A 15,529-nucleotide genomic window follows, 5' to 3' on the forward strand; every position below is an offset into this window, starting at 1 on the left:
CTTATACCCTGCAGGCCCCTCTATCATCAGATTATCACTAGAGTACTTTATACCCTGCAGGCCCCTATATAGGGGTGGCAGGGTAGCCTAGTGGTTAGAGCGTTGGACTAGTAACCGAAATGTTGCAAGTTCAAATCCCTGAGCTGACAAGGTACAAATCTGTCGTTCTGCCCCCTGAACAAGGCAGTTAACCCACTGTTCCTCGGTAGGCCGCCATTGTAAAATAAGAATTTGTTCTTAAACTGACTTGCCGAGTTAAATAAAGATAAAATTAAAAAAATATCATCAGATTATAATTGATCACGAGTCCCATAGGGCGGTGCACAAATGGTCCCACGTCGTCAGGGTTACGAGAGGTTTAGGCCGTCATTGTAAATAAGAATTTTATTGTTAACCTTGCCTAGTTTAATAAAAGGTTAAATAAAATAAATAAATACCATGCAGGCCACAGATTATCACCAAGCCCCTCCAGTCTCTTAGCAAATATCAGTCATTCACACACACACACACACACACTGATCACGGATTGACTATGGATTTGGGTGGGAACGGGATAATTCAATCAACCCTTTTTATTGGTGTGAAATTAGCGATCTATTGGTAGAATGATTATTTGTCTCGTTTCATCGATTCGACACCATGAAACGCTGGGTCATTACTCTAAAACGTCCCTTTAATTGGAAAGTGCAGCAAGAGGGGGGAACCCCCCCCCACCCCCCCCCCCAAAAAAAAAGTTGGGCTGAGTAATTAAACCAAAACAATGTTACTCAGCCTCCTGAACTAAGTGTTCATAAATCACACTGTCATACCTGTACTATACATAAACAGAAAAACTCACACTGCATCACAACGCTGTCCTTGAGAAGTAGAAAGAGAAGTGGACTGGATTATATTCCTGAGCGCAGGTAACAGTGTTTCTTCCGTCCCTCTCCTTATCCCAACCTGGGCTTGAACCAGAGACTTCTCCTTGCACAGATTCTGGCACGATTTCTGTGAACCTTTAAAACACACGGACGTCTGTCGTCCAGAAGGATATCGTTACCCACAAAATCCCACAAATGAAACAACCACTTCTAGGTATCAGAACAGGGGGATTGTGCCCCCGCTAACTAGTTAGTAAAGCTGCAAAAATGTCAGTAACTTTTCCAGAATTCAGAGGTTTTCCTGGCTGGAAGATTTCCGGAATCAGAAGAGAATAAGTTACCACAACCCCGCTAGCTAACAACATTACCACAACCCTACAAGCTACCACAACATTACCACAACATTACCACAACCATACTAGCTACCATAACCTCTATGGGCTAGGCGGGACGAATTCGTCCCACCTACGTAACAGCCAGTTGAAGCCTGTGGCGCGATTTTCAAATACCTTAAAAATCCTATTACTTCAATTTCTCAAACATATGACTATTTTACAGCTATTTAAAGACAAGACTCTCGTTAATCTAACCACACTGTCCGATTTCAAAAAGGCTTTACAACGAAAGCAAAACATTAGATTATGTCAGCAGAGTACCAAGCCAGAAATAATCAGACACCCATTTTTCAAGCTAGCATATAATGTCACAAAAACCCAGAAGACAGCTAAATGCAGCACTAACCTTTGATGATCTTCATCAGATGACACACCTAGGACATTATGTTATACAATACATGCATGTTTTGTTCAATCAAGTTCATATTTATATCAAAAAACAGCTTTTTACATTAGCATCTGACGTTCAGAACTAGCATACCCCCCGCAAACTTCCGGCGAATTTACTAACAATTTACTAAATTACTCACGATAAACATTCACAAAAAGCATAACAATTATTTTAAGAATTATAGATACATTACTCCTCTATGCACTCGATATGTCCGATTTTAAAATAGCTTTTCGGTGAAAGCACATTTTGCAATATTCTAAGTACATAGCCCAGGCATCACGGGCTAGCTATTTAGACACCCAGCAGGTTTAGCACTCACCAATATCAGATTTACTATAAGAAAAATGGTCTTACCTTTCCTGTTCTTCGTCAGAATGCACTCCCAGGACTTCTACTTCAATAACAAATGTAGGTTTGGTCCAAAATAATCCATAGTTATGTTCCAACAGCGACGTTTTGTTTGTGCGTCCCAGACACTATCCCAATGGTAAATAACGGTCGCCGGCACGGCGCATTTCGTGACAAAAGATTTCTAAATATTTCATTACCGTACTTCGAAGCATGTCAACCGCTGTTTAAAATCAATTTTTATGCCATTTTTCTCGTAAAAAAAGCGATAATATTCCGACCGGGAATCTGCAATTAGATAAACAGCCGAAGGAAAATATATCACTGGGTCGAATCGGGCACGCGCCTAATTCCATTGTCCTCTGATGGGCCACTTGGAAAAGGCGATAATGTGTTTCAGCCTGAGGCTGCCTCGTCATCGTTCAGGTTTTTCCCGGGCTCTGAGAGCCTATTGGAGCCGTAGGAAATGTCACGTTACAGCTAAGATCCTGACTCTTCAATAAACAGAAGCAAGAACAACAACACCTTGTCAGACAGGCCACTTCCTGCATGAAACCTTCTCAGGTTTTTGCCTGCCATATGAGTTCTGTTATACTCACAGACACCATTCAAACAGTTTTAGAAACTTTAGGGTGTTTTCTATCCATATATAATAAATATATGCATATTCTAGTTACTGGGTAGGACTGGTAACCAGATTAAATCGGGTACGTTTTTTATCCGGACGTGAAAATACTGCCCCCTATCCCAAACAGGATAATATTACCACAACCCCACTAGCTACCACAACATTACCACAACCCCACTAGCTACCATAGTTACCACAACCCCACTAGCTACCATAGTTACCACAACCCAACTAGCTACCATAGTTACCACAACCCTACTAGCTACCATAGTTACCACAATCCCACTAGCTACCATAGTTACCACAACCATACTAGCTACTATAGTTACCACAACCATACTAGCTACCATAGTTACCACAACCCCACTAGCTACCATAGTTACCACAACCCCACTAGCTACCATAGTTACCACAACCCCACTAGCTACCATAGTTACCACAACCCCACTGGCTACCACAACATTACCACAACCCCACTAGCTACCAAAACATTACCACAACCATACTAGCTACCACAACATTACCACAATCATACTAGCTACCACAACATTACCACAACCCCACTAGCTACCATAGTTACCACAACCCCACTAGCTACCATAGTTACCACAACCCCACTAGCTACCACAATATTACCACAACCCCACTAGCTACCACAACATTACCACAATCATACTAGCTACCACAACATTACCACAACCCCACTAGCTACCATAGTTACCACAACCCCACTAGCTACCATAGTTACCACAACCCTACTAGCTACCATAGTTACCACAACCCCACTAGCTACCACAACATTACTGCAATCCCACTAGCTACCACAACATTACCACAACCCCACTAGCTACCACAACATTACCACAACCATACTAGCTACCATAGTTACCACAACCCCACTAGCTACCATAGTTACCACAACCGACTAACTACCACAACATTACCACAACCATACTAGCTACCCCACAAAACCTACTAACTAGCCATTTGACATGGACTCCCCCTAACTAGCTAGGGCTACACTGCATCACATAACTGTCTGTCCTTGAGTTAGAGAGAGAGAGAAACCTTCCATAACCTGTTGGGGCTACAGGTTAGCAATGAACCCCGAGACGGGATTGCTAACAAGGCTGGAAATTCAAAACATCAAAAATCTAATAATTTCAATTTCTCAAACAATCAACTATTTTACACCATTTAAAAGATAAACATCTCCTTAATCTAACCACATTGTTCGATTTTCAAAGAGGCTTTACGGCAAAAGCATAAAGTTAGATTATGTTAGGACAGTACATAGCCACAAAAGTACAAACATCCAGTTTCAATTCAAGGTCAGGCGTCACCAAAAGCAGAAACCAGCTAAAATTATGCACCAACCTTTGACAATCTCCATCAGATGACACTCCTAGGACATTATGTTATACAATACATGGATTTTTTGTTCCATCAAGTTCATATTTATATCCAAAAACAGCATTTTACAGTAGCGGTGAAATTCAGATTTTTTTCTTCTCTGAAATGCTTCCGGTGAACATAACAAAATTACTATTCGAAAACATTGGTAAATTATAATATTGTCATTCAAAGAATAATATATTATCATCTCGTAATTGCTACCGAATGGCCAGATCTCAAAATAACTTTACTGGGAAATCACATTTTGCAATAAACGGGGTGCTATGCTAAGAACAATAGGCTATGCTATACAGTTAGCATCATCTAATATCGATAATAACATTGTAAATATCCCCCTACCTTTGATTATCTCCATCAGAAGGCACTGCCAGGAATCCCAGGTCCAGAACAAATGTGGTTTCTTTTGACAAAGTTCATAATTTATGTCCAAATAACACCAAGTAGTTAGCGTTCAGTATGCTCCCACAAAACGTGGTGGGGGGGGTGTAAAATCACGCCGAAAAGCTAAAAAAACCTAGTAAATAATCTATTTACGTTCGTTCAAACATGTCAAACGTTGTTTAGCATTAATCTTTTGGTCCATTTTTAACGTGAAACATCAGTAAACATCAGTAATATTTTCACACAACCTATCCTATGTCTAGATAAACAATTATGACAAACTCACTCTTCTCAGATTTATGCGCAGGCGCAAAAAAATGAAGTGACGACATGTCAACTTCCCTGCATTCTAATTTGCTCTCTGTTTATCATAGACGCTTCAAACAACTTTATAAAGATCGTTGACATCTAGTGGAAGCCGTAGGAGTTGCGAAATGAATCCTTTCTCACTATGGTATCTATAAAACAATGACACTAAATAGTACAGTCACAAAATTCACATTTTTTTTTTATCTATTTTTCACAGGTTTTTGCCAGCAATATGAGTTTTGTTATACTTACAGACACCATTCAAACTGTTTTAGAAAATTCAGAGTGTTTTCTATCCGAATGTGTTAATAATATGCATATCCTAGCTTCTGAGTTGGTGTAGGAGGCAGTTAAAAATGGGCACATATTTTTTTCAAAATTTCTCAATACTGCCCCCTAGCCCCAACAGGATAACAAAGAGAGAGAGAGAGAGAAACCTTCCATAACAAAGAGAGAGAGAGAAACCTTCCATAACAAAGAGAGAGAGAGAGAAACCTTCCATAACAAAGAGAGAGAGAGAGAGAAACCTTCCATAACAAAGAGAGAGAGAGAGAAACCTTCCATAACAAAAAGAGAGAGAGAGAAACCTTCCATAACAAAGAGAGAGAGAGAGAAACCTTCCATAACAAAGGAGGAGAGAGAGAAACCTTCCATAACAAAGAGGAGAGAGAGAAACCTTCCATAACAAAGAGAGAGAGAGAAACCTTCCATAACAAAGAGAGAGAGAGAGAAACCTTCCATAACAAAGGAGAGAGAGAGAAACCTTCCATAACAAAGAGAGAGAGAGAGAAACCTTCCATAACAAAGAGAGAGAGAGAGAGAGAGAGAAACCTTCCATAACAAAGAGAGAGAGAGAGAGAAAACCTTCCATAACAAAGAGAGAGAGAGAGAGAAACCTTCCATAACAAAGAGAGAGAGAGAGAGAAACCTTCCATAACAAAGGAGGAGAGAGATTTGTCTGTTCTTAACAATGATTGATTTCTAAAGTATCTCTCTACCGGCCATTAGTATCGATGGCCCCCTAGAGAAAGCAACATTAGATAATCGATAGCAGTCATATACCACCTTAGACTTAATGTCCACACATAGTGCTTCTGCAATGTGTGAGATGTAAACCTTCCATCCACCTACTGTACGTATACCATCACCCACCTGGGAGCACTTCAGCCATTTTGTGGCTATTTCAGCACTTCCCCACTCATCAGTTTCCTTAACTCCCCTCCACAGCCATGGATGTCTGATGCAATCGCTCGGGTGGTTTATCCCCATAATCATCGCTGTCGGCCATCGGCTATCTCCACCACTCCACTCCACATAATGTGCTTTGGGAAATCCACTTTTGAAAGAGTGCTTTTGAAAGAGCACCCAGTTTGGCTAGCGCTTAGCTCTACTCGGCTATGCGAACCGAACGGGTGTGCTTGCATAGTCTCTTAAAAGAACTTTGCTTGAAAAACTTTGTACTGTTTGTCCATTTTCAGACGCCGTAGCCAGTATACACTTCCTCAAAATAATCAGAATTAATTTAAGATATAACTCAATAAATCTGTTATAAATGTTTACGTTTTTGCAAAAGGAGATCTTAGTCGCGCATTTTTACATCTAACTAGCATGAAAACAAGTCGTCTCTCGTTGAATGACAACAAAGACTTTATTGAAGAATCCATACTGTTGACCAATCACAGATGAATTGGTATAGACTTTGGCTATTAACTTTGGCCTCAAGAAAAAACATTGGATGCCCTAACAGCCGGAAAAAAACCCTCACCAAAGTCCGAAACAAACAAAAACGTTTGCACAAACTCTTCCGAACTGTTTCAGCTGGGAAGCATGCAAACGCCTTTGGACTGATCCAATTGAGTCACAATGAGATTATACCACTCAGGAATGGGGGATACCCGTCTCCTAAGGATTTGTGGGTAATCTGATTGTACTTCCTCTCATCCAAACAATAGATGCCCATTTGGATTACAGTAAACTTTCTCATGGAGGATAATGTGAATGGTTTTGAGGTAGAGAATTTGCTTTGTCAAAGTTTAATTCTAAAATGGTGGATAAAACAGTATCACAGACCTAGATTAAAGTGATGCAATGAGTAAAGTTGTTGAACAGGTTAATTAACACTGATTAGCATTAATTAGCCTTGGATTACATTTCTTTGGACCAAAACTGTTTAACTGAAAAATAACCATAATCCAGGAATTGTTAATTTATCTAAAACCAAATGAAAGTGTTGCTAATCCTCATTACTTCATCTTCATTTGGCATACTGTTTAGTGCAGGACTAGGTGTAATCTAGGGCCATTCAAAACCCAAGTCTGATCTTCTTTTTTACTAATTGTTTTTTTTTAACCGATCAGATCAGCTCAGGATCTTATCGGTTAAAAAACAACAACAGGATCTGATGTGAAAAGATCTGATGTGATTGGTAATTCAGAATTGAGCTGCCTGTGTAAGCAGCCTTCTGAGTCTGTGTCCCACATCACACCCTATACCCTATACACTGCACTTATTTTGACAAGGGAACATAGTCAAATGTGTCCCAATTTGGGACCCAGAGTTTTTCCAAACACGGTGACCTTGCCATGAAAACTCCAGTCTACCAGATAACTACAGGTCTTTAACTAGCACACGGAGCGTTTCATTGTCAGCTGAAATCAAATCAGAATTTTAAAACGTGTTCCTCTGAAACTGTAGTTGTGCTCTGGGCATTCAGGGCTGTGTTTTTAATCTCCTCTACCTGCCCTGGGCGGTGGCGGCGACAGGTAGTCTCGTGATTAGAGCATTGAGCCAGTAACCCAAAGGGTACTGGATCAAATCCCCGAGCTGACAAGGTAAAGATCTGTCGTTCTAGCCCTGAACAAGGCAGTTAATCCACTGTTCCTAGGCCGTCATTGTAAATTAGAATTTGTTCTTAACTGACTTGTCTAGTTAAATAAAAAATGGCAACTTATTGCCTATTTAGTGCATTACTTTTGACCAAGGCCCAAACTAGTGCACTACATACGGAATGGGGTTCCATTTGGGAAAGCTAGTGTTTATCTCTGAGACCTTATTATCTTGATTGCAGGGTGACTAGACCAGCAGCACTGCAGCCACAATACAGAGAGCATATTAACAGGGGAGATAATCAACCTTATATACCTCGTTATTAACCAGAAATGTGGAATATAGACTATTGGACTTTGCAGTTCAAACCTACACAGTATTATATTTCATTAAGGTCACCCTTGCTGTCAGGACCACTCAAATTAATTACTTCATTATTGTATGCTAAACTTTAAAATGAATGCTACCCCTTCGTTAATGTAGCTGGTGTTGGGGTGTTGGAGGGGTGTTGAAGGGTTTTTGGAGGGGAAGATGGGTGTTGGAGGGGTGTTGAAGGTTTGTTGAAGGGAGAGGGTGTTGAATTTTTTAATGAGGGGGTGTTGAAGGTTTGTTGGAAGGGGAGAGGGAGAGGGTTGTTGGAGGGGGATAGGGATGTTGAAGGGTTTTGGAGAGGGAGAGGGGTGTTGAAGTGTTTTTGGAGGGGGAGGTGGGTGTTGAAGGTTTGTTGGAGGGGGAGAGGGAGAGAGTTGTTGGAGGGGGATAGGGATGTTGAAGGGTTTTGGAGAGGGAGAGGGGTGTTGAAGTGTTTTTGGAGGGGGAGGTGGGTGTTGGAGGGGAGATGGGTGTTGAAGGTTTGTTGGAGGGGGAGAGGGTTGTTGGAGAGGGATAGGGATGTTGAAGGGTTTTGGAGAGGGAGAGGGTTGTTGGAGAGGGATAGGGTTGTTGAAGAGGTTTTGGAGAGGTTGTGGAGAGGGGGTGTTGAAGTGTTTTTGGAGGGTTGTTGGAGGGGGAGAGGGGTGTTAAAGGGTTGTTGGAGGGAGAGGGGTGTTGAAGGTTTGTTGGAGGGTTGTTGGAGGGGAGAGGGGTGTTGAAGGGTTGTTGGAGGGGGGGAGTTGAAGGTTTGTTGGAAGGGGGAGAGGGGTGTTGAAGGGTTGTTGTAGGGGGGGAGTTGAAGGTTTGTTGGACGGGGAGAGGGGAGTTGAAGGTTTGTTGGAGGGGGAGAGGGGAGTTGAAGGTTTGTTGGAGGGGGTGGGGAGATGAAGGTTTGTTGGAGCGGGAGAGGGGAGTTGAAGGTTTGGTGTTGGATGTTTTGGAGAGGGAGCTCGGTGTTGAAGACTTGTTGGAAGGGAAGAGGGGTGTTGAAGGTTTGTTGGAGGGGGAGAGGGGTGTTGAAAGTTTGGAGGGGGAGGGGTGTTGAAGGGCTGCTGAAGAGGGAGTTGGGTGTTGAAGGGATGTTAGAGAGGGAGAGGGGTGTTGAAGGTTTGTTGGAGGGGGGAAGGGTGTTGGAGGGGTTTTGGAGGGGTTGGAGAGGAGAGATGGAAGTTGAAGGGGTGTTGAAGGGTTGTTAGAGGGGAGAGGGATGTTGAAGGGGGAGAGGGGTACAGGTTTTGCCTAAGGACCTATACACTTCAGACATAACTCATTAAGAGTAGTCTGGGACTAGACCTCTTAACTAGAATCATTTAGCCCCAGACACCCAGGCCTTTCTTTAAAACCTTCATTAGGCATGGCCTGCTTTAATTTGAGGATTGTTAAGGTTCTGCTAGAGGCCCAAGGGGACCAAGGACAGAGTAGAAGTTAGAGTGCCCTCCAAAATTCAGTTAACTACTTGTCGTGACGTGACTATGATTAATGTGATGACTCTATTTATCGAATAATTACCTAGTACGTATAATTATTACTAGAGTAACTTAATCATGTGACAATTAACTCATTAGGAATTTGGGGCACCACGTGAAAAGTTGTTTACCGAGTTACTATCTCCCGACTTAAACTCTAAAGATCTATAAATATCTTTTACATTAATAACTGTCAATCATTAATTATTACCTCATCAATAACAGTCAATTATGAATTATTACCACATCAGTCTCATTCTGAACGTCTCAATATTCCTGGATCTGCAAGAACCTTAAAGTGTTGATTCAGCCATACACAAATTGGCTTAATTATTTATTTACTAACTAACTAAATAATCACACAGAAAAAACACACACACACGGTATAGGTTATTGATTACTAACATAATGCATTGAAAACAGGTCCCTAGTGGACTAACAAAAGCATGACTGTTTGATTACACAATGAAAGGGAAGGGTAGGTAAGGAGAGGGGGAGACAAAGAGAGTTAACTTATCTTACATACACTACCGTTCAAAAGTTTGGGGTCACTTAGAAATGTCCTTGTTTTTGAAAGAAAATCATATTTTTTGGCAATTAAAATAACATAAAATTGATCAGAAATACAGTGTAGACATTGTTAATGTTGTAAATAACTATTGTAGCTGGAAACGGCTGATATTTATGGAATATCTACATAGGTGTACAGAGGCCCATTATCAGCAACCATCACTCCTGTGTTCCAATGGCACGTTGTGTTAGCTAATCCAAGTTTAGAAGGCCAGCATCCCGGAGTCGCCTCCTCACTGTTGACGTTGAGACTGGTGTTTTGAGGGCACTATTTAATGAAGCTGCCAGTTGAAGACTTGTGCGGCGTCTGTTTCTCAAAGTAGACACACTGTAGGCCTCACACTCCTGTTTCTATTCTGGTTAGAGCCAATTTGCGCTGTTCTATAAAGGGAGTAGTACACAGCGTTGTACGAGATCTTCAGTTTCTTGACAATTTCTCGCACAGAATAGCCTTCGTTTCTCAGAACAAGAATAGACTGACGAGTTTCAGAAGAAAGTTATTTGTTTCTGGCCATTTTGAGCCTGTAATTGAACCCACAAATGCTGATGCTCCAGATACTCAACTAGTCTAAAGAAGGACAGTTTTATTGCTTCTTTAAACAGGACAACAGTTTTCAGCTGTGCTAACATAATTGCAAAAGCGTTTTCTAATGAAATCAAATCAAAGTGTATTTTTCACGTGCGCTGAATAGGTGTAGACCTTACAGGGAAATGCTTACTTACGAACCCTAACCAACAGTGCAATTGTTAAGTAAAAAATACGTATTAGGTAAACGATAGATAAGTAAGGAAATACAAAAAAACTGTAAAATGACAGTGAAAATAACAGTATATACAGGGGGTACCGGTACAGAGTCAATGTGGAGGCTATATACAGGGTGTTACGGTACAGAGTCAATGTGGAGGCTATATACAGGGTGTTACGGTACATAGTCAATGTGGAGGCTATATACAGGTGGTACCAGTACAGAGTCAATGTGGAGGCTATATACAGGTGGTACCAGTACAGAGTCAATGTGGAGGCTATATACATGGTGTTACGGTACAGAGTCAATGTGGAGGCTATATATAGGGTGTTACGGTACAGAGTCAATGTGGAGGCTATATACAGGGTGTTATGGTACTGAGTCAATATGGAGGCTATATACAGGGGGTACCGGTACAGAGTCAATGTGGAGGCTATATACAGGGTATTACGGTACAGAGTCATTGTTGAGGCTATATACAGGGTGTTACGGTACAGAGTCAATATGGAGGCTATATACAGGGTGATATGGTACAGAGTCAATATGGAGGCTATATATAGGGGGTACCGGTACAGAGTCGGAGACATGTTGAAAATGTCAGTGAAGACGGTTGCTAGTTGGTCAGCACATGCCTGGAGCACACGTCCTGGTAATGGCTTGTTATTGTTGACCTGTTTAAAGGTCTTACTCACGTCGGCTACGGAGAGTGTGATCACACAGTCGTCTGGAACATCTGATGCTCTCATGCGTGCTTCAGTGTTGCTTGCCTCGAAGCGAGCATAGAAGTGACTTAGCTCGTCTGGTAGGCTCGTGTTGTGAATTTGTTCTGAACCGACTCGCCTAGTTAAATGTAAAATAAATAAATAAAAAAAATCTGATATATACAGTGTGAAAATTCTTAAAGTTACTATGTTTCCGTTATAACGTCTTTCTAATCATTTTAATGACATCACAAAATAGACATTAATTTCCCATATTCCATCTGTCATCATTCCCAACATTTGGATGTTGAAATATATTGTCCCAATGGTCATTGTTTGATGCTGAAGTTTTTTGGGCAAGAGTCTCTCTGCAACTACTACTACTACTTAGCTCTAATGGAGGTTTCATACAGCTCTCATGGAGGTTTCCTACAGCTCTAATGGAGGTTTCCTACAGCTCTAATGGAGGTTTCATACAGCTCTAATGGAGGTTTCCTACAGCTCTAATGGAGGTTTACTACAGCTCTAATGGAGGTTTCATACAGCTCTAATGGAGGTTTACTACAGCTCTAATGGAGGTTTCATACAGCTCTAATGGAGGTTTCATACAGCTCTAATGGAGGTTTCATACAGCTCTAATGGAGGTTTCCTACAGCTCTAATGGAGGTTTCATACAGCTCTAATGGAGGTTTCATACAGCTCTAATGGAGGTTTCCTACAGCTCTAATGGAGGTTTCATACAGCTCTAATGGAGGTTTCCTACAGCTCTAATGGAGGTTTCCTACAGCTCTAATGGAGGTTTCCTATAGCTCTAATGGAGGTTTCCTACAGCTCTAATGGAGGTTTCATACAGCTCTAATGGAGGTTTCCTATAGCTCTAATGGAGGTTTCCTACAGCTCTAATGGAGGTTTCATACAGCTCTAATGGAGGTTTCCTACAGCTCTCAGGGAGGTTTCCTACAGCTCTAATGGAGGTTTCCTACAGCTCTAATGGAGGTTTCATACAGCTCTAATGGAGGTTTTATACAGCTCTAATGGAGGTTTCATACAGCTCTCAGGGAGGTTTCCTACAGCTCTCATGGAGGTTTCATACAGCTCTCAGGGAGGTTTCCTACAGCTCTAATGGAGGTTTCCTACAGCTCTAATGGAGGTTTCCTACAGCTCTAATGGAGGTTTCCTACAGCTCTAATGGAGGTTTCATACAGCTCTAATGGAGGTTTCATACAGCTCTAATGGAGGTTTCATACAGCTCTCAGGGAGGTTTCCTACAGCTCTAATGGAGGTTTCCTACAGCTCTAATGGAGGTTTTATACAGCTCTAATGGAGGTTTCATACAGCTCTAATGGAGGTTTCATACAGCTCTAATGGAGGTTTCATACAGCTCTAATGGAGGTTTCCTACAGCTCTAATGGAGGTTTCATACAGCTCTAATGGAGGTTTCATACAGCTCTCAGGGAGGTTTCATACAGCTCTAATGGAGGTTTCATACAGCTCTAATGGAGGTTTCCTACAGCTCTCAGGGAGGTTTCCTACAGCTCTCAGGGAGGTTTCGTACAGCTCTAATGGAGGTTTCATACAGCTCTAATGGAGGTTTCCTACAGCTCTCAGGGAGGTTTCTTACAGCTCTCAGGGAGGTTTCCTACAGCTCTCAGGGAGGTTTCCTACAGCTCTAATGGAGGTTTCATACAGCTCTCAGGGAGGTTTCGTACAGCTCTCAGGGAGGTTTCCTACAGCTCTCAGGGAGGTTTCCTACAGCTCACAGGGAGGTTTCCTACAGCTCTCAGGGAGGTTTCCTACAGCTCTCAGGGAGGTTTCCTACAGCTCTAATGGAGGTTTCATACAGCTCTCAGGGAGGTTTCGTACAGCTCTCAGGGAGGTTTCCTACAGCTCTAATGGAGGTTTTGTACAGCTCTCAGGGAGGTTTCCTACAGCTCTCAGGGAGGTTTCCTACAGCTCTCAGGGAGGTTTTGTACAGCTCTCAGGGAGGTTTCCTACAGCTCTAATGGAGGTTTTATACAGCTCTCAGGGAGGTTTCCTACAGCTCTCAGGGAGGTTTCCTACAGCTCTAATGGAGGTTTTGTACAGCTCTCAGGGAGGTTTCCTACAGCTCTCAGGGAGGTTTCCTACAGCTCTAATGGAGGTTTCATACAGCTCTCAGGGAGGTTTCGTACAGCTCTCAGGGAGGTTTCCTACAGCTCTCAGGGAGGTTTCCTACAGCTCTCAGGGAGGTTTCCTACAGCTCTCAGGGAGGTTTCCTACAGCTCTCAGGGAGGTTTCCTACAGCTCTCAGGGAGGTTTCCTACAGCTCTAATGGAGGTTTTATACAGCTCTCAGGGAGGTTTCCTACAGCTCTCAGGGAGGTTTCCTACAGCTCTAATGGAGGTTTTGTACAGCTCTCAGGGAGGTTTCCTACAGCTCTCAGGGAGGTTTCCTACAGCTCTCAGGGAGGTTTCCTACAGCTCTAAGGGAGGTTTCCTACAGCTCTCAGGGAGGTTTCCTACAGCTCTCAGGGAGGTTTCCTACAGCTCTCAGGGAGGTTTCCTACAGCTCTAATGGAGGTTTTCTACAGCTCTCAGGGAGGTTTCATACAGCTCTCAGGGAGGTTTCCTACAGCTCTCAGGGAGGTTTCCTACAGCTCTCAGGGAGGTTTCCTACAGCTCTCAGGGAGGTTTCCTACAGCTCTTAGGGAGGTTTCCTATGGGGACCATAGAGACAATATGGGTTATAGGGGTTTTAGGGACCATAGGGACTATATTGACAATAGGACTCTTGTGAAAAGCATTGCACTATCTAGGGAATATGGAACCATTTAGGGTGCGGCCTTGACCTTAAAGTTTGAGATAATCCCCATTGGGAAAAGCTGCCAGCTCAATGTCCAATGAGATTGCTGTTTTATTGCATCGTCAACTAATGTGAATTCAATTTGAAATCATCCAAACATGGAAACACTTCAGTCGATGTCTGGTTAAAACCTAAGTTGAAACAAGACAATTACATATGTTGATGACTTATTTCAAATGTGATTGAAACAGAAACCAACATTGATGCAACTTTAATTGTGTTGATCGGGGGGTGGATGAATAAAATAGAAACAACATTTACTGATCCAATTGACCTTGTGTTTTCTCTCCAGCGCGCTAAGTTGATTTACATTTACACATTTTTAGTCATTTAGCAGACGCTCTTATCCAGAGCAACTTACAGTAGCGAACGCATACATTTCATACATGTTTTCTTCTCTGTACTGGTCCCACGTGGGAATCGAACCCACAACCCTGGCGTTACAAACACCATGCTCTACCAACTGAGCCACACGTGACCTGATTGCCTTCTTTTTAATTAAGTCGACAATCCCTTTACTATGGTCTCGATTCTAGTATTCTCAAACAACATTCAATAGTCTTCAGACATATGATAGTGCTTCTCTTCAGTATCTTCTAGGACATTGGGGCTTGAGATGAGACAGGGGTTTAGCTGGTCTGGCTGTCTTCTGTTGTGATGATAGAGGGGGAAAAAAACAGTTACCTCACCTGGGGTGTGTTTTATGTTTCTCCACTCTCTCTGTCACCATTTATTAAAAGGGTTGCTGTCAATTCTGTATTTTATTATTTTTTTGTCTGTTTTTTAAGCTGAGACGTGGTTGGCCTTACTGTCCTCTTTGAAACCTTTTTGAACTAACTTTTTTGGGATGATATGTCTGTTTATACATATACTTGTTCTACGACGTAGTTGAATACCTGATTGGCTGATTGGCTGAAAGGGCATTCTAGAGTGTGCGTTAATTGCACATATACAGACTGTTGGATAAATAAGTAAATAAATAAGTAAATAAACATTTTGTTGTTATTTACTCTTTCAGCTCCTATGTGTGGTGGTCAGCTGAGAGGGCCTAACGGTATCATCACATCACCAAACTACCCTGTCCAGTACGACAACAATGCTAACTGCACCTGGGTCATCACCGCTACAGACACCACCAAGGTATGGTCTCGCATTGCTAATGCTATACGCTAATACTGAAAATGCTGTGTTAATATTGCTATGCTATACTATGCTATACTATGCTAATACAGTACAGTACAGAACTGACATGCTAAATACTAATATTGACTGC

General features: G+C 42.0%; 1 protein-coding gene and 1 non-coding gene across 2 annotated transcripts in view; one reads left to right on the top strand and one right to left on the bottom strand.

Annotated features, from left to right (window-relative positions):
* Positions 1 to 15,529, top strand: part of csmd2 (CUB and Sushi multiple domains 2) — a 776,204-nt gene that overhangs the window by 390,629 nt on the left and 370,046 nt on the right. The window contains exon 10 of the mRNA XM_045695078.1: positions 15,275 to 15,396. Coding sequence (XP_045551034.1) covers positions 15,275 to 15,396 — 122 coding nt within the window. The remainder of the gene's footprint in view (positions 1 to 15,274; positions 15,397 to 15,529) is intronic.
* On the bottom strand, positions 14,661 to 14,736 carry trnat-ugu (transfer RNA threonine (anticodon UGU)). The gene has a single exon. It is a non-coding gene; the product is annotated as a tRNA-Thr (tRNA).

This window comes from Salmo salar, chromosome ssa14 (genome assembly GCF_905237065.1).
Source record: "Salmo salar chromosome ssa14, Ssal_v3.1, whole genome shotgun sequence".
Lineage (NCBI taxonomy): Eukaryota > Metazoa > Chordata > Actinopteri > Salmoniformes > Salmonidae > Salmo > Salmo salar.